At 40.9% G+C, this 19413-nt stretch overlaps 1 protein-coding gene across 6 annotated transcripts in view; it reads left to right on the top strand.

The window, feature by feature from the left end:
* The window catches only part of slc8a1a (solute carrier family 8 member 1a), a 46950-nt gene that overhangs the window by 12981 nt on the left and 14556 nt on the right, over positions 1-19413 (top strand). For 3 of the 6 annotated variants that reach the window (XM_079856721.1, XM_079856717.1, XM_079856719.1), the window contains exon 3: positions 18720-18823. In XM_079856721.1, the coding sequence (XP_079712847.1) occupies positions 18720-18823 (104 nt within the window). Of the gene's footprint in view, positions 1-18220; positions 18328-18719; positions 18824-19413 lie in introns of all 6 variants that reach the window. The other 3 variants (XM_079856720.1, XM_079856718.1, XM_079856716.1) reach the window with 1 other exon arrangement.

Below are 19413 nucleotides of genomic sequence, written 5' to 3'. Positions count from 1 at the left end.
AATGTTAAAATTCATAGTTAAATAATGGTTCCTCTTATTAAAACTGAAATCACAGCAAAGCAAATACGCTTTTAGATAAAATTGGCCTATATATAAAATTTTATATCCATGGGTCTATAAATGGTATCCAACAATAGTGGACACTCTGACACTCCTGGTGTCAGCCAGAACAATTTAGAGAATTTTGAGAAATATGATAATATACTTATGTCTTTCCCCCCTCACAAAAAAAAAAAAAAATCTGGCAAAATAATCACATTTGTAAATTCCTATTAGAAGCCAGTGCAGCAGTGTCCCTTAGGCCGGAAAATAAATGACTTCTGACTAAATCCAACGGCTGACTGTTGTCAGGCTGTGATGAATGTGACAGGGGACTTTTTAATGCAGTAAGTTGTTAAGGAACTTTTCCATATTTTCCACACGGGAATGACAACATTCCATCAGAAGCAGTGACAGAATGGAGATGGAATTATATTCTCCACTGGTTAATGGATGGATGACATTAGTGCCAGGCTTGGATGAAACGTATGCTGGCTTTTCATCCATCTTCTTTTTATTCCATTCTAGTTTTGAAAGGTTTTTCCTAACAAAGAAAATGTTCACTCTTTGCCCTTATAAATCAACTTGGCTGTTTATGAGCTTTCTCCTACCACCTTTTCCCTGAAAGGAGTTGACATCTATGCTTCATTTAAATCTTTTTTTTGCTCATGTATCTTTTCCAAATGCTTTGGTTTAAATCCACTGTCAGGCCTGGATTTGTAAGCGAGAAATAACAATATTTTGCATTTCGGACAGATTAGGGTGAACGTGGTAGACAAAACGAAGAGGATTAGGAATGTAACCTGGTTTTTGAAATAAGCCATCTGTCCACCTGTCTTGGTCACACTGGGTTGGGTATTTGTGTTTCTGGCATATCTGAAGATCTGATGTACATCATGTGATTCAGAAGAAACGTGATTTTAAAATAAATAATCACTGCACTGGGCCTCCAGCTCAAAGAATACAGCTCCAGATTTCAGTAGAAAATGACAGATCCGATTACAAAAGCCATTGAGACTCCACAGGTTAAATTAGGTACAAAGGTCATGACACTTTTGCACACCTCATGAAATGTTAAACTGCCTGGAAATGATAACAATTCATCAGTCATACATATTTCTGTCGCCTTCATGCCAGGAGTAATCAGATGAAGATTAATGTCACCGCTGATTCATCTGTGATGATCTATACCAGAGTGCGCACGAGACACTGGATTTTATGTAGAACGGGGCTTTTTATCGTAATACAACAAACTACTGTACATCGGACACTACGTATGTGTTCCAAGATGGAAAGATTGTGTTACAGGAAATTGAGCATGTTAACACGCCAGTAAATAAACAAGTAACTAGGCTACATTTTCCAAAATGATTCTGTATTTCAAATATTTCAAATATTGGACTTCCACACCATTTTCTTTGCTTAGCAAGATTCCCATGGTTATGAAAAACCTTGAAATATCAGAAGTTTCCTCATTGTTTTATATTTCTTTTATATAGATGTGTTAAAATTAAGTTAAAATGTAGCATAATTTCTTTAAAATGTCTTAAAGGGGACATATTATGCCCTTTTCCAAAGTCTTAATGTTGTTTTTGGGGTCTACTAGAATAGCTTTTCATGTTTGAGTGTTCAAATAACACTTAATTGTTCATATATTTTACATTATTTTACGTAACAGCAACATTACGCACTAAATAAAGTTGAAAATGTAAAAAAGCATAATAGGACCTCATTAAAATGTCACATTTTTATAGTGAATATCCATTTTTCTAGTTCTGCTCAGCTCAGAAATATGTCATTGGTTGGATATTGCTTTTTGTGACTGCTCGTAGAGTAAAACATGGCCACAAGCTAATAAGAAAGAGGCATTTGTTCAAACCTATTAATTCTCAAGACTGCAACTTGAAATTCTTATTCAGAGATCATGAACGACAGGAAAAACCATGGAAATTAATTGATCGAAAAGTGTGGAAGCCCTTGTTTGTGATGCTCCTACCGAGTATTTTTGTGTTTAAATTTGTAAGTTGCAAGAGAGATCTAGATGGATTGGTGTTGTTTATGCTATTTAACCAAATAATTGGTCTTGTCCAAAGGATTCGTGCATGTGCGTGTTTCATCAAAACTGAGGTCCATTTTCACAGTATGATGCTCCGTCGTCTCCATCAGTTGATTACAGCAGTACAGAGCATGACATTTCGTCTGACACTCTTTTCCTGCTGTCTGTTTGTCCCCAAGCAAAGACAGGCAGAAGTTCTTTCTGAAGCACGCTAGACATTTCACAGCTGTCAAGTGCACTGTATAAACCTGATGAGAAAAGTCTGCCTGGAGAAGATTATAGACTCCAAAACTTGTGCACACACTGATTCCTTTCTTTCTACACAGACAGATGGGATATAAAAAGGGTTTGACAAAAGTATCTGCCAGATTTGGGGAGCTGCTTGTTCAGTGCATCACATTTATATTTGAGTACTTTTGTGCCAAGTTTGATGTTGTCAAGAATGTTGCATGTGGACTTCTTGTAATGTTGTTGTTTAAAGTTACTGTTTTACTTGCCGTTGTGGTAACCCTTTATTTATTATATTTGTATTGTATTTTTATTTATTGGTTTCAGTCGATATAGATTTTCATTTGGATTACCTATCATAATTTAAAGTCCCCCTTTAGTCAAAATAGCTTGAATGTAATTACACCCTTGCCTCATTAAGTATACACGGTTCTATGAATATGCAAATTAGCCCCGTCTCCACTCACTCACACTAGCTCAGAGATCCACTCGTTGACGATCACACATTATCCTGATTACAAGGTAGTTTGTGACATCAGGAGCACCAGCGAGACTGTTTTTGGTTCACTGCAGTTTTAAGGAGAATACTCAGCAAATAGTTCTTTTGCCAAGGGAAGCTGACCCAAACTCAGCTGCTCCCATGGCCCTGAATCTCCGTCTGTAGTTGCCCCGGGAAGGAGAACAGACAGACGATGTCAGAAAATGATCTATTTCTGTTGCTTTGATGACAAAAAGGGCAGTCAATTTAATAAACTGACATTTAAGGTTATATTTTGAATGTTAGTGGATGCGTTGTGTTTTCTGTATAGCTAACACTTGCTGAATGTTGTCCAATATCTTATATACTTTTATTGGGATAAATGAGCTGAATATCAAGGGTGTAGTAGCCTACATTTTAGCATGTGTGTATTTGAGTGTGTATGGCTTGTCCCAGGTGTTGTAGGCTTATCTTGTGTTGCAAAGAACACTCTAATCTCTAATCTCAATCTTTAGTGGCGTGTCGCTCAATTACAGGACAGCTGATGAGATAGCCTTAAACAGAATGTGTGTCATGAAAGCGCAGATGATTTTATCTGTAAAGGAGTAGTTTATATTTTCATCTTAAATGACATTGTCATCATTAACTCAACCTCATTTTGTTCTGAAGCTTTTTCTTTCATTTTTCTTTCTTCTGTGAAATACAAATGAGATGTTAAGCACAATGTCCAAGCTGCTCCCATGCAAGGAAAGTAGATTGTGATTTATGCACAATCATGATAAATTACTTGCGCTTTTTGTCATTTGTAAGTCACTTTGGATAGTATCTGTTAAATGACTATATGTAAATGTTTATACTGGCATAAAATGTACCATTAAAAAGTAGTTCATATTCCAGATCTTCTTTTCACTGATAAAAGAAATTAATGTTGTATTGTAATATCAATAATGATAATCGTTAATCGTTCCTTTAAAATCTTACAATATTTTGTGCATTATAGATGTTTTTTTTTAGCACTTTGGAGTTTTATCTTTGTTCTTTGTGTTTTTATCAATGAGTAAACATTAGTAAAAACATTACATTCAAATACAATATTACATTAACATTAATTCATCTTCCAGACGCTGTTATCCAAAGCAAAGTATACATTTTATCAGTGTTTGTGTCAGTGTTGTTTTAGTATTATTTATATACTATTATAGTATTTATTAATCTTTTACATTTTTTTATTTTTTTATTTTCAATACAGTATTATTATTCATTTTTCAATCAGTTCTTTCAGCCTATGTGTGAACGCTGATCAGATGGCATTCTGTTGTAATCACCGACGGGAAAAGAGAGCTAGAAACTTCAATGCAGCCAGAAAAATGGATCCCATCCCATTACAGATCTTGGAAGGGAAAGTAACAGTCTGTTCCTGGCTGTGGTAACAATACACAGCAGGAGTTCATCATGAGCCCCATTGGAGTCCTGGCTTTACACATCACATCGGCTTACTAAGCTGTGTGTCTTCGTAGCATGGCTTCAGTCGTGGACTGGGGAAAAACAGCTAATGAATATTCCAGCTCACAGTCACCATCTGAGAGTCAAGAGCCAGGGGCTTTCTGATTTGAAAAGCGCTGGCGCCGATTAGCTTTTTGAGTGGAGAAAGCCTTAATGGCATTAAATTGGGTTTAAATGGGTCAGTCACAAACCGGATAAGAGAAGGGTCACTAAAAGTTGTCGTAGTTGATCATTTTAGCTCTGTATGGTTTCTTCTATAGGAAGCTTCTTTGTGTCCTTACATCATTACGCAATTAACTCAAAGATTTGAAACAGCGTTCTTAGATTTTTAAATTTCTTTTTCATTTTATTTACATTTTTACAAAGTTCTTTAGTAGTCCAAGTCAGACTAACGAAATGAGATGTTGCCTTGTCAAATAGCTGCAGGACCCCACTGACTTCCATAGTATGAAAACAAATATATATACATACTATGGAAGTCAATGGGGCCCTTTAACATTTTTCAAAATATCTTCTTTTGTGTTTAACAAAAACAAAGAAACTCATAAATCTGCATCTCATCATTACATAAATCTGCATTTGTCCTTGAATATCTATATACATTAACCTTGGATTTTCTGGATAATTTATGCAGCTCGCTACTGTCTTGTTTGTAGTTTCTTTTCAACCGAATAACTGGAGTAAATATAAGCAATGCATCTATGCTTCAGCTGGCATGCTGATGCCTAGTTATCGGAATAAATATAATTGGCTTCCTGCATGTAGATTATTCATCACTTCCATCTCATGGCTTTACTGCACTGACATACATTTCATATGTATGCATGCTGTGACATGTATATGCATGTTGTGTGCAATATTATATTAGGATCTGTCGATATATTTACCAATTTGTGGTGATACCAAATAACACCAGGCACTGTTTATAACCTGCAAAAAATGTGTCTTTGGCTTTTGCAAGCTGGTGTCACAGTGATTTTCAAATGGCGCTCTGTGCTGCAGGTTAGTTCTGTCCTTGCCCTCCTGGTTTAAAACCATGCTGGCTTCTCTTTTACTCAAGCTTGAATTATTAACATAGACACACACACAGTTGCTGAAGTTGACCTTACATCTTCATTGGTCATAATACTGTATAGAAGCATTCATGTGTATTGCACACTAGCGAAGGTCATTGTTGATTTAAGCAACAGCTATACGGCCAAAGGCCTTTATTATGACTTAAGCATTTAAAGCCATATTTGTTACTCGTATCATATAATTTATGCCTCCAAACCAGTATGATTCAAAAGCACATAACAGCTCAATTAAAACAAGAAGTTAACAGCATAAGCAGCTACAAATTTAAGCTATTTAAGGAACTTTTCATCAATTTTGTCATCATTTATTCACCCTCATGTTGTTCCAACCATGCATGACCATGTATTCTTTCTTCTGTGGAAAACAAAAAGTTAAGTTTGCAGAATGTTACAGTGCAAACAATAAAAGTGGATGGGGGCCAGGGGCTGTCAAGCTCCAAAAACAACAAAAAGTGTTAAAAATGTGTCATTTTTATTATTTTTATTTTTTTTAATTCCTATTTTGCTATGTATTTCATTTTATGCTAATATATATTTTTTTTTTGCCAAGGAAACATTTCTAATGAAAAAAACACATGAGGGTGAGTAAATTATGTTTTTTTTTTTTATTGTTTTTTAAAATTCATTCTTTTGTTTTTATTCCATTTTTATTATTAAACCTGCCATTTTTATTCTCTGCTCGTTTAGTCAAGAATCATTGTTTGGTGTTGTGTGTCAAAATGACAGAGCTGGAAATAAGAATAATTTGTGTATGAGGGAAAAATCCACCACTCTCCACATTAGTTTACTCTCCATATTTGGTAAGCATTGCTGCTGTAGATGAAGTGCCTCTGGATATCATCAAACATGGGGATGTTGTGCTGTGGATTGGCCCATAAAATCAATTGATAGACTGCTTGTGTTGTTTTCTATACTGGCAGAGGGTGTTCAAACATAACTTATTTGGGGGTAAATTATTCCTTTAAAAGCATGTTGCTCCATCTCTACAACTGTTTTTAAACTTAAGTAGCATTTTGTGTGAACAGCCCCTCAGAGAAAGAAAGTGTTTGGGCTTAGTAAATTATGTAAACAGGATGTCTGGCATTGTTGCACAGGCCTTCCCTTTTAACAAGCCGTAACACAACACAGTGCAGCATGTCTGGGGTTGGGCTCTGTAAACCATGAGTGTGCTTACACTATTACATAAATCTACAGTATGTGTACACAGACAATGGCACTGTGCTCTCTTCCATACTCAGGCCTTTGTCTCAATTTTTCCTTTTTGTTCATGTCATATCAATCTGTGGTTTGAGATTACAGACAGTCAGTCACAGAAAGACACGTGGACAATCTTAAGAGCATGAGAGGGGGAAAGTCAAAATTATAATAATTATGTGCCTTATAAATATTCTTGAATATGTTCTTGATTCGCTAGGTTTTCAAACATGCAAAATGAGGGCCATTCGTGTTCTTCACATTCAATATGACAATGATTTAGCTAATGCCAGCTTGATTTGTAAATGTAGAATTTTTTTTCTTGTTACTATTCATTATCTAGATTATATTTTAGATTCAATTTTCTAAGATTTTCTAAATTTAGATTTTCATATTTAATCATAATATTTTTTTTAGCTTGTCCCCATCCATTGTATAGCTCTATTAACTAATTTTCATATTTTAAAACAAAATATATGGAAATATAGGACTTATGTATTATTAAAAATAAAAGTTTTGTCCCCATGTTTTAACCACTTTTTTTTTTTTTTTTTTACTTTTAATGTAATTAACAAATTCATAACTAATAATAATTATTACAAACTTAATGACATCATCACCCTTTCAAACTTACGGAGTCCCTAAAGGGACATGGTAATGGAAAAAAATATGAGATGGAAGGAAAACAATAATTCAATACTTTTGCGTTCGCTCACAAAACTTGCATTCCCCTGAGTAATTTTGCGTTCGCTTGCAAAGAACGCAAAATAATTGACATATGGTGATTTTTTTCCATCACCATATCACTTTAGGGGCTCCACACAAACTAAACTCTTCAAGGACAAGTTAAAGTGTCCCTATTATCACTTTTCTTATGTTAATAGGTTTGTCATTAAAGTGACATTTTTAAATTTCAACTTTGATCCTGTGATTTTGCACAGTAAACAGTTGATCATTGAAATGTGAATGTTTGTAGAATTATCATATGTAGTTTGAAGTAATGTGACCATTTGTTAAACTATTATATCAACCTTGTTACCTTTCTGAATGCATAATGAAATTCCAACTAATATATTTATTTAGCTTGATGTTAACCTTTCCTGTTTCTGTTTCCTAACCGTGGTTGGGAGACACAGGGGAGATCCGTCTTCTCCAGGGCCGGAAGTTCTCCTCCCGGGGTTAACTCCCTAAACTTCACGCTGTTTAGTGTGATGGTAGCATATAAAAACAAAGAGGCTGTCTTGCCGAAGAGTTTAGGTGCTTTATTTTTCTAGCTGCACTGAAATACACTGCACATGGACTCACTAACTACCTGTACTGGTCACCGTGTCACTCTCACACACTCTCATCCGCTGTTTCGCGGGGATCAGACGGGGGAGGGGCGCGCCTCGGACACGCGCACTCACTCACTCTCCTTCACACACACACACTGAGCTGTCCTAAACTAAACACATTGGAGACACATCCCACAACACTACCCCCACCATGGACTGGCAATTAACACTAATTCCATTCCATCTAAATGTACTTAGCACACACTCTCTATATCTGTAGGCCTAAAATGTGAAGAGATAGCTGTGTCCCAAATAGTATGTAAATCTAAATGGGTAGGTTATACTAATTTAACAAGTGCCTAAGCAGTGCTAAAAGTTCTAAAGCTCATTCAACAGTGAACACAAGAGTGAAACATCAACGGAAATGCAATAGTCTCTAATAAAACATGAGTACATCACCTTTTAAATCCTATTCTTCGGTGACCAGAGGTAATACTGTCTGACTAATACAGTAATAATCAAAACATACATTGGATGCAATAAAGTGCAAGCATGTAAAAGCATTGAAAAACTCTTCTCTTTTTTTTTTTTTTTTTTTTTTTTTTTTTTTTTTTTTTTTTTGAACGTGAAAACAAAAGTGCTTTTTGTAGAAAAAATAATAATATAGAACAAACTAGACTAGAGTCCAAAAACGTGAACTGTAAAGTCTCTAGTGCAAATATGAACTGTCATAGGTGACTCACTCAGTGACCCAGTCCCCATACCGGGACGGTCCTCGGCGCTGACGTTGGGGTCGAGGTTCGCGCAGAGACTGGTGGTGAGGCTCTTCCACCGCACCCCCACCATGATCAAGTATCACATGGGAAGGAGTGGATGGAAGAGACCCGATCATGTGAGAATTAGCAGCAGGTGGAGTGGACGGCCGGGAGTCGCTGGAACCATCACTCGAGGCAGTAGAGTAGAGGCTGTCCAGGCCGAGATCCTCCCGGTCCGCTGGGTGCCCATCCACAGCTGGTGGCAGGATCTCAGAAGGCGTCCAGTTCTGGGATTGGTCCAGGACCCAGGCATTGTCCAGAGGCTCACGGCTGCGGTAGCATTTGAGTTGATCATGGTGGACGACTTTGACCTTAGTTCTGGGGCCCTTTTGGATCCGGTAGACTAGATCGTCTAAATGTCCCATAACAAAGTAAGGTCCTTCGTAGGAGGGGAGGAACTTTTTGACTTTGTTTTTGACATGACGTGTTCCTTTGATGAGATACCACACCGCGTCGCCGACTTTGTACTGTGTGTGGCAAGCGTTTTTGTCGTATTGTCTTTTTGCACGCGTGACTGACTCACCGAGAGCTTCTCGGGTGATGTTGTGAGCTAGTTCCAACCGCTCACGCATTTGTTGCACATACTCAGGGGCGGAAGGTGCATGATCTGAGTCCGGAGGCAAACCAGCCACAAGGTCCACTGGCTCGCTTATTTCACGGCCGAACATCATGAAGTTGGGGGTGAAACCAGTAGCGCTGTGCTTGGTTGCTCTGTAGGCCATCACTGCATATGGGATCATCAGGTCCCAATCCCAGTGACAGTGTTCTGCAGTGGAGGCCAGGATCTTTTGGAGGGTGGCGTTAAAACGTTCAACTTGGCCGTCGGACTGCGGTCTGAATGGTGTAGTGTGGGTTTTGTCGATGCCAAACAAACGGCACATTTCTTGGAATACCTCTGATTCAAAGTTGCGCCCTTGGTCGCTGTGCAGACAGTGAGGCATTCCAAAGCGACATACCCATTCAGTTGCTACTACGTTTGCCACTGTCACAGCCTTTTCGTCAGGGATTGGGAACGCTTCAGTCCATTTTGTGAAATACTCCTGTATTACGAGTATATAACTGTTTTTACGTTCTGTCTCATTGAGTGGGCCCATAATGTCCAGTGCAATGCGCTCCATGGGGGCTCCAACTCTGACAGTTCCCATGGGTGCTTGTGGAGTCTTGTGGGGTCTGGCTCTGCATGCGCAGTTTGTACAAGTCCGGCACCAGAGGGCCACATCTTCTCTCATGTGGTACCAGTAGTATCTGGTTTGAAGTCTGGCCACAGTCCTTTCAATACCAAAATGTCCACCTACTGGCCCTTCATGCATTTGGCGCATCACATCGGGTTGCATTTTGCGAGGAAGAACAATTTGAGGATAGAACTGTGTGTCGTCTAAACAGTAAAAGCGGCGTACCAGTACTCCATCTCTGAAGTACAGTCTTCTCCATTGACTCCAGTACGTTTTGGTAGCTGGGCTGCATGGGGAGACTGTGACCCACGGGGGCCGCTCACTGCTGACCTCTAACCAAGCTCTGATTGGTGCAATGTCTGTATCAGCAGCTTGAGCCTGGCGCAACTCCTCCATAGTCCAGCCAAGAAACAGTCTGGTCTCGTTTGTGTTTGTCACATAAATAATCTCTGTTTGTTTTAAAGTGTCTGTGTTGGTAACATTGACAGCGCTTACCCCCACCGGACTCAGCAATAGGGAGCTGGTGTCAGAGTCCAAATCACACTGAATTGCTTGGTGACTTGTGGTTCTCCGCTGCGAGAAAGGGTCCTGCAGATTACAAGGACAGGACTGGCGGCAGGGCCTGCGGGAGAGACTGTCAGCATTTGTGTGCAAGCGACCTGGGCGATGGATGATCTCGAACTCGTACTCCGCTAGCTTCTCAAGCCACCGGGCTAACTGACCTTCCGGCTCTTTCATTCGCGTGAGCCAGCGCAAGCTGCTGTGGTCGGTTCGTACCTTGAAAGGCCTTCCAAGTAGGTATTGCCGAAAATGGGATGTGAAATCGACAATGGCTAGCAGCTCCCGTCTCGTAGTGCAATAGTTCTGTTCAGCTTTGGCTAGTTTACGGCTACCGTACGCCAACACCCGTTCTGTGCCACCCTGCATTTGCGACAGAACAGCGCCGATACCTGAGTCGCTGGCATCGGTGTCCAGGATCATTTCACCATGGTCCAGTGGATAGCCTAAGACAGGGGCTGTGATGAGGTGGTGCTTGAGCGTGTCGAAGGCGGCTTGGTGTTCAGCGTGCCACTGGAAGTGTGCATTCTTCTTTGTCAGGTTATGTAACGGTTCGGCAATGGAGGCAAAGTCTTTCACAAACCTGCGATAGTAGGAGGCGAGGCCAATGAAACGTCTGACCTCTTGGACTGATGTGGGAGTGGGCCAAGCTTGGACTTTGTTGACTTTATTGGGGTCAGTGGCCACACCGTGCTCGGACACAATATGACCTAGATAGACAACTTGACGGCGGAACAGGCAGCATTTGGCTGGTTTCAGTTTGAGATTTGCCTGTTTGAGTCTCTGGAACACTTGGCTCAGTCGCTGCAACATCTCAGGCACATCCTTGGCCAGCACGATGATGTCGTCCAGATAGACGAGGCAGGTCTCCCACTGCATGCCGGCAAGGACACGGTCCATAAGGCGTTGGAACGTCGCCGGCGCATTACATAAGCCGAACGGCATAACGTTCCATTCAAATAGCCCATTGCGGGTGCAAAAGGCGACTGCACGGCGGGCCCTTGGTGTTAGCTCAACTTGCCAATAACCTGCAGCAAGATCCAAAGTACTGAACCATTTGGCGGTGGCGAGAGTATCCAGCGTGTCTTGGATGCGGGGTAGCGGGTACGCATCGGTGATGGTGTGGTTGTTAAGTGCCCTGTAGTCTATACAAAGGCGATAAGTCCCATCCTTTTTACGCACCATAACGATCGGTGAGGCCCAACTGCTGTGGCTGCGTGTGGCGATGCCGCTCTGGAGGCCCTCACTGATCTGCCGTTCTGCACTTCGCTGCTTTTCCCCAGCCATGCGACGAGGAGGCTGCTTCACTGGAGGTCCCGGCCGGGTTATGATGTCATGCTGCACAAGACTGGTCCGGCCCAGATCACCAGGTCCCCTAGAAAAAACACTTTCATAGGCACACAACAGGTTAGATAGTTCAAGTTTTTCATTGTCATTAAAGTCAGTGGAACTCTGGGAATAGAGCTCCCGGAGGTGCTCTGGGACTGCAGGGGGGCTGGCTAGAAAGTCTGCCGCTGTGGGGACACTGGACGAGGGCAGAGCTTCAGCTGGCTGGAGGAGGCCTGCAATGGCACCTTCTTTAATAGTCACAGCCTTGTTGCCAGGGTTAAAGAGGCGTAATGGAACGATGTTGGTGGGCTGTGCATTGACTAGGGCTCTGGCAATGAGTACTTTGTGCTTTTCAACGAAGCCTTTTGTGGGGCTCAGCATCATGTCTCCCTGAGCTTCTCTGCAAAAGTGCACGTTGCCCTTGACAAGGTACTCTTGTCCCGCTTCAACCACAACAGTTCTGGCCACTCTTACAGCGTGTGACTTTGGAACAGTTTCTGGGTGAAAGTAGGGCACTTCTTCCCCAAACAGAATTATGCGGTGCTTACCGAAATCAAGGCGGGCCTCAGCTTGGGTGAGGAAAGGATGGCCAAGCAGCACCTCATTGCCCTCTATATCCGCTACAAGGAAGTCCACTTCAACTTGACGGTTGTTGATACTGACCGGTATCTTGGCCTCACCGAGCACTGGCACGTCTCCTGGTCCCACCCCGAGCAAAGTCTCTACGGTGGATGACTGAAGCGGTGGTCTCACGTCTTGGTGAATGGCGTTGTATTGGTGAAGGGGCAGCACGCTCCTCCGCGCTCCACTGTCCAGGACTGCACATACCTCCAGCTCAGATATGCGCATGTGAATGTTCATTTCACGATGCTGGCTTTTAAGGTGGAACACAGTGGTCAGCGGGCTTTCTTTGGCGGCGCTTGAAAAGAAAGTCTTTGTATTTCTTTGAGGGGACGAGCACTGGCTCTGTTTGTGACCCCAACCATTACAGTTATAGCAGCGAATGTCACCCTTTTTAAAGTTCTTGTGCTGCTTTAGTGTTTTTGCAGATGTGCGTGGGACAAAGTGATTGAGTGATGGGCTAACTGCAGAGGTAGTGGTAGTCACAGTCTCATTTTTGTCTCTTTCTCTGACAACAGCAGCCCGGGGCCTGCGTTCAGTGAGGTTGCGGGCCCCTGGCTGCATGATGCTGGTGACATAGGAAGCAGCTCTCTTGGTAGTGTCATGACGGTGAGCTATCTCGTAAGCTTTGGCTAGTGTAGCTGGACGTTTTTCTAATAGTCTTTGAACTAGCTCTGCATCACCCAGGCCGTTTGTGAAAACTTCAACAGCTATAGCGTCTTGCTCAGCCTCTGACCAATCACCATAAGCTATAGCTACTTTTCCATAAATGTCATCTCTGAACACATGAAGCGCCTCACCAGATTTACGCACTCTTTGCCTCAGCTCTACTGCTACAGCCGCTGCATGATCTGAAGAAGGGCCATAAGCAATTTCGAGTTCCTCCAGCAGGCGGCGGTAGTCCCATTTAGACGAACGAGGGTTTCTGTGGACGATGGCGCCTGCAGCTCCGGTGAGGCAGAATTTCAGCTGAATGGCCATTGTTTTGACTGACCAGTGATTTGCCTCTGCGCAGCTCTCAAACCTGTGCAGAAACTCTCTCCACGGTGTGCTGCCGTCGTACTGGCCGGGACGGAGAGTGGGGACTCTCTCTTTGGGGTTATAGTCCTCATCACTGTCCGACAGAGGAGGCTGACGGGACGCAGAGCGGCTCTTATGTGTTGGAGATGAGGGACAGGGCTGGCGCAGTGGGAAATGTCCATGTTTCACAGTCATGTCGGGATTAATAAAAGAATAGGGCATAGGAAGCGTAACGGCTTCAGGTTTGGATATGGCTGGTGTGCTTTGTACAAAACTTCCCATGTGAGCATTGGCAAAGGGATTTGTAACTTCATAGTGCCCCTTAAATGGCATGTCTGGAGCGGGATATGTGAAAATGTGCATGTCTGGCCTTCCCACGGAGCCGTGGCTTTGACTGTTGCCTCTGCAAAAGGGATTTGTGGGCGAAAAATGGGCGGGGCTGTCGAACGGCGCGAACAGATCTTCTCCATTTGCAAGTGTGTTAGTGCAACTTTCATCACACAGGAATGGGTTATAATGTTCGTGTTTTCTCTCAGCCTTGCGTTCATAAGCTTTCACAGTACCTTGACTGTTGTCCTCAACATTGGTTAGCGACATGAACGGGTTTGAGTAGTTAGTTTCTCGTCCGTAAACATCAAAGGGATAACGAGCGGCCGCCATGTTATATTAGTTTAGCCACGCCACTATTACAGTTGTATTACAGTCACTCGGCTTTACTTTATATTGTCCTTTTATTTTCATTGCTCACCAGTTTAACAACGTGAATGTCCCTTCGTGGTCGCCAGTGTTAACCTTTCCTGTTTCTGTTTCCTAACCGTGGTTGGGAGACACAGGGGAGATCCGTCTTCTCCAGGGCCGGAAGTTCTCCTCCCGGGGTTAACTCCCTAAACTTCACGCTGTTTAGTGTGATGGTAGCATATAAAAACAAAGAGGCTGTCTTGCCGAAGAGTTTAGGTGCTTTATTTTTCTAGCTGCACTGAAATACACTGCACATGGACTCACTAACTACCTGTACTGGTCACCGTGTCACTCTCACACACTCTCATCCGCTGTTTCGCGGGGATCAGACGGGGGAGGGGCGCGCCTCGGACACGCGCACTCACTCACTCTCCTTCACACACACACACTGAGCTGTCCTAAACTAAACACATTGGAGACACATCCCACAACATTGAGATAGAATTTGTTAAAGGAGAACTCCGGTCAATTTTAAAGGGTTAGTTCACCCAAAAATGAAAATTCTGTCAGTAATTACTCACCCTCATGTTGTTCCAACCATGTAAGTCTTTCGTTCGTGTGACCGAAACTCACCGGCCCAGAATAGTTATTAAAACATCGTTAAAATAGTCCAAGTAACTACAGTGGCACTACATTAAGTTTATCATGCGACGAGAATACTTTTTGTGCGCAAAAACAAACAAAAATAACGACTTTATTCCACTATTCATTTCCTTCTCTCTGGGCCTCGTAGTGTTTTTGCGCTGCGCGTCTGTGTTGCACGTCATCACGCAACACACACATGACCGGCGTCGGCCAATAGTGAGCCTACGTGGTGACGTGTAACACAGACGCGCTGCGCAAAAACACTACGAGGCCCAGAGAGAAGGAAATGAATAGTGGAATAAAGTCGTTATTTTTGTTTGTTTTTGCGCACAAAAAGTATTCTCGTCGCTTGATATACTTAAGATTGAGCCACTGGAGTCACTTGGACTATATTAACGATCTCTTTAATAACTTTTCTGGGCCAGCAAGTTTCGGTCACATAGAAGCCTATGGAGGAGTGAAACATGGCTCAGATTTCATCAAAAATATCTTAATTTGTGTTCCGAAGATGAACGAAGGTCTTACGCGGTTGGAACAACATGAGGGTGAGTAATTAGGCCTACTGACAGAATTTTAATTTTTGGGTGAACTAACCCTTTAACATTGAGCTAATTTTTTTGTAAATATGGAGTGCTGTCAGTACAGAGAACAACGACAAAAATCGGTGTTGCCTACATCGTGTTATCCTCTTTTTTTTTTAAATTTGCACCCTGTTGACTTCAATGGGGCAAGTTTTAAACCTGCTTTTAGCCTCTTAACATCCTTGATGTGTCATTACAAGTGCCCAGCCATGTGAGTGATTCCTTCAGAGTGAACACGAGTGAATCTGACTGCAGTAGATGTGCAAGATATGGATAAAAATGATAAAATTTCAGCCAGCGCACATACCTGTATTTACATCCTGTTTTCGGCTGAAGTCCACAGTAGTCGATTGTCGAGTTCACGCGCATAGGTTTAGTACGTACGATCATGCGCCCGATCATGCGTAAATACAGGTATGTGCGCTGGCTGAAATTTTATCATTTTTATTCATATCTTGCACATCTACTGCAGTCAGATTCACCGCGTGTTCACTCTGAAGGAATCACTCACATGGCTGTGCACTTGTAATGACACATCAAGGATGTTAAGAGGCTAAAAGCAGGTTTAAAACTTGCCCCATTGAAGTCAACAGGGTGCAAATTTTAAAAAGAGGATAACACAGTGTAGGCAACACCGATTTTTGTCGTTGTTCTCTGTACTGACAGCACTCCAAATTTACAAAAAAATGAGCTCAGTGTTAAAATTGACCAGAGTTCTCCTTTAATACTTCAACACATTATTTGGCTGGTGCAATGTTTATAATCTTGATGTTCTTAAAAAAAATCACCTCATCACACAGAAAAAGGCACCCGTTTCATAGAATCACCCACTACGCTGTTTAATTCTCTGTTGTTCCCTAGCAGAAGTGTGCTGGTGGCAGAGAAATTCAAGATTTTGTGACAAGCGGAGCTTACTGTAGATGCCAACAGTCAAGAGGAAGGGTTTATTTTGAGCACATGTCTGGATGAAGGTAGAGAGTATTTCAAGGGATGTGTTTTAGCTTTCTGTGTGTACTGTCTTGATGACGCGCCCACGCTGTTTGCCGATCAGCTGATGCACATTGCACAAACAAATAGCAAGAGATGGCTGAAAACTGCAGTTGCGTTCGGATTGGCTGATTGTTTTTTGTGTGTGTGTATGTTTTTTGCTTGTGAAATATATCATAAATATGTCCATTCAACCTAATCTAACGGGAAAACGCAACAATTTGACAAGGAGGCGATGTAGCAAGAGCTGTCTAAAAACTGGCAGTTGCGATCTTTGGTTGATTTGAAACAATTTCGGTAAAAAAATTTTTTGTACAAATACATTTTTGCAATTTCATATGAATTGGTAGGACGTGAAACGTATGAAAATTTATGATTTTTAGAAAAAAGTAAGCAGGAAAGGTCCTCCCCTATAACCCCATCCCTAAACCTAACCACCACTGAGGTGTAAACAAATTGTACGAAAACACACGAGATCGTAGGACTTCATATGAATTAGCCACCAGTTCGCCCAAACTTAAATATAGTTACGAATTGCGTTGGTGAGATTGCGTTGGTCGATCATACAGTCCCTTCCTATCGAAGTGGGTTGTTCTTGGTCTAACATTGTTGACTTGTGTAGAGGGTGAGATTTGAACTTTATAGATTATTTTTGTGTTGCAGTTTATTACAATGACTTGTGTAATGGTCTTAGTAAATTGATACTATTTAAAAAAAATTATGACAAAGGGAGATTGAGGGATAGCCTGTTGTTGTATTATTCACAAAACCAGACAGAAGCACTTAAAGGGCTTTTAGGCCAGTATATTCCAGTAAACACAGCTGTGATTGCAGATCATTTTTCACATGATTTCCATTGCCCCTGACTCTCACATCATATGGTGATATATATGCTGCTCTGTTTGATTGTGAGAATGTAAAGCACTCATTGGATAGATAATAAACATGCACAGCATGTGCAGATTAACAATTCATTCAGACTGAGCACAAAATGTCACAGATTTTTCCATTTCCTTCAGGGAATGAATCCAATTTTTTTCTAAAAGCTCCAAAAATTGCTATTATATATATATATATATATATATAAATGTGACCCTGGACCACAAAACCAGTCACATGAGTCAGTTTGTTAAATTTGAGATTTATACACCATCTGAAAGCTGAATAAATAAGCTTTCCATTGATGTATGGTCTGTTAGGATATGACAATATTTGGCCGAGATACAACTATTTGAAAATCTGGAATCTGAGAGTGCAAAAAAAAAAGTGAACTTTGAGAAAATCGCTTTTAAATTTGTCCATTTATGTTCGCGATTGTGCAGCATTCACTCACAAAATAAATGTTTTATATATTTATGGTAGGAAATTTACAAAATATCTTCATGGAACATGATATTTACTTAATATCCTAATGATTTTTGGCATAAAAGAAAAATCGATAATTTTGACCCATACAATGTATTGGCTATTGCCACAAATATACCATGCAACTTATTTCTGGATTTGTGATCCAGGGTCACACACCTGGATCATATATATATATATATATATATATATATATATATATATATATATATATATATATATATATATATATATATATATATATATATATTTTTTTTTTTTTAATTATTATTATTATTATTTTTTTTACATTTATTTTCATTGCATGGGAAATAACAGTGTCAATGTCCTGCATAGCAGCTCCTGTTGTGTTCAACAAAAGAAATAAATATTAATGATGACGATTTTTAAACGAAACAAAATTAAACTACTCTTTTGTTATTCACTTTTTATTAACGCTTTATGTTGCTTACGACATAGTCGCTTGTCCGTATTCTTTCATTCTGCTTTTCTTTGCTTTGGGTTATTTCTCCAGCATGCTTCTACTCTTTTCTTCAGCTCTTCAGCCTATCTCATGTCTGCAAACTTGTGCTCTTTTTCTTTCTCTCTCTCTCTCTTTCAGCAAAACTATTCAGATCAATATAATCGATGACGAGGAGTATGAAAAGAATAAGAACTTCTTCCTGGAGATTGGAGAGCCACAAATGGTGGAAATGAGTGAGAGAAAAGGTGGGATGTCGTCTTCCCCTGGTCCCACTTCCCGGTGTGCTGCCATCTTCAGTGCTGAACTGGAAGTGTTAATATACAAAGCCAGCAGAGCAAACAGTCCACCCACAACCTCTCTAAACCTAATGTACACTATAAAGTGTATCTTGTCATTAAATCAGAGGTCTGGAGACCCACTGCCCTGCAGAGTTTATTTCCAACCCGTTACAGCTCGTGAAGTGTGTGTTTGATTAGGGTTGGAGATAAACTCTGCTGGACAAACTTAGATGAATCAAATAGGAATGTCATAATTATTCAGGGATTTGATTGGCTCATGAACTTTTTGTTTAGAGGCCCAAATGTGAACACACAAGCATGCTTCATTCCTCAAATGTGATTTTATGTTCCCCCCACAGGAAGTCCATAAAGGTTAAAATTCTTGACCATGAGGAGTATGACAAGCATGCAAACTTCTTCATAGAGCTGCAGGAACCAGAATGGAGGAGGAGGGGATGGACAGGTGAAAGATAGCAAAGAAACGATTGAAACAAAACTTATTTTTTTTCTGCAGCTGCCTTTTATTCTGGCTTCTGTCTTCCTCCGCTCCTCCTTCAAAGCTGATCCTCTACTTTCATTCTACTGTTGCAGTAATGCAGTTTTCCTCCCGCTTACTGCTCAATTTCAGTGGATATATCCTCCATATTCCCTCCTGGCCAGAGGTTAAGAGCTCTCTCAGAGAAAAGCTGTCGGGACTGTTACTTCAGGTCAGGATGAGACGAGGACAATTGAAACCATAATGTGCTGCCGAGTGCCGATACATGGGATTCCTGCCAAATTCCAGAGCCTGTGAGATTTCATGGTCTCTGTACTAACAGAACCATATCGATTCAGCAATATGATGTTAGATTTTCCTTGACGTCGTACTCATTTTTCAAATTTCATATTGTTAATATTACTTTGTTTTAGGGCGGTCAATTGAACTAAAAGTATAAGATAATTAATTACATGAGATGCTCAATAATTCATCTATTAATCACAATCCCTCAAATGAAGATCATTTTAGATGTTATGTATTTTTTGTGACAGACAAAAACATTAGGATTCAATATA

This window comes from Squalius cephalus (genome assembly GCF_949319135.1).
Source record: "Squalius cephalus genome assembly, chromosome: 22".
In the NCBI taxonomy this organism is placed as follows: Eukaryota; Metazoa; Chordata; class Actinopteri; order Cypriniformes; family Leuciscidae; genus Squalius; species Squalius cephalus.
The sequence above is the reverse complement of the archived record's forward strand: the minus strand, read 5'-3'. Positions and strand labels throughout refer to the sequence as shown.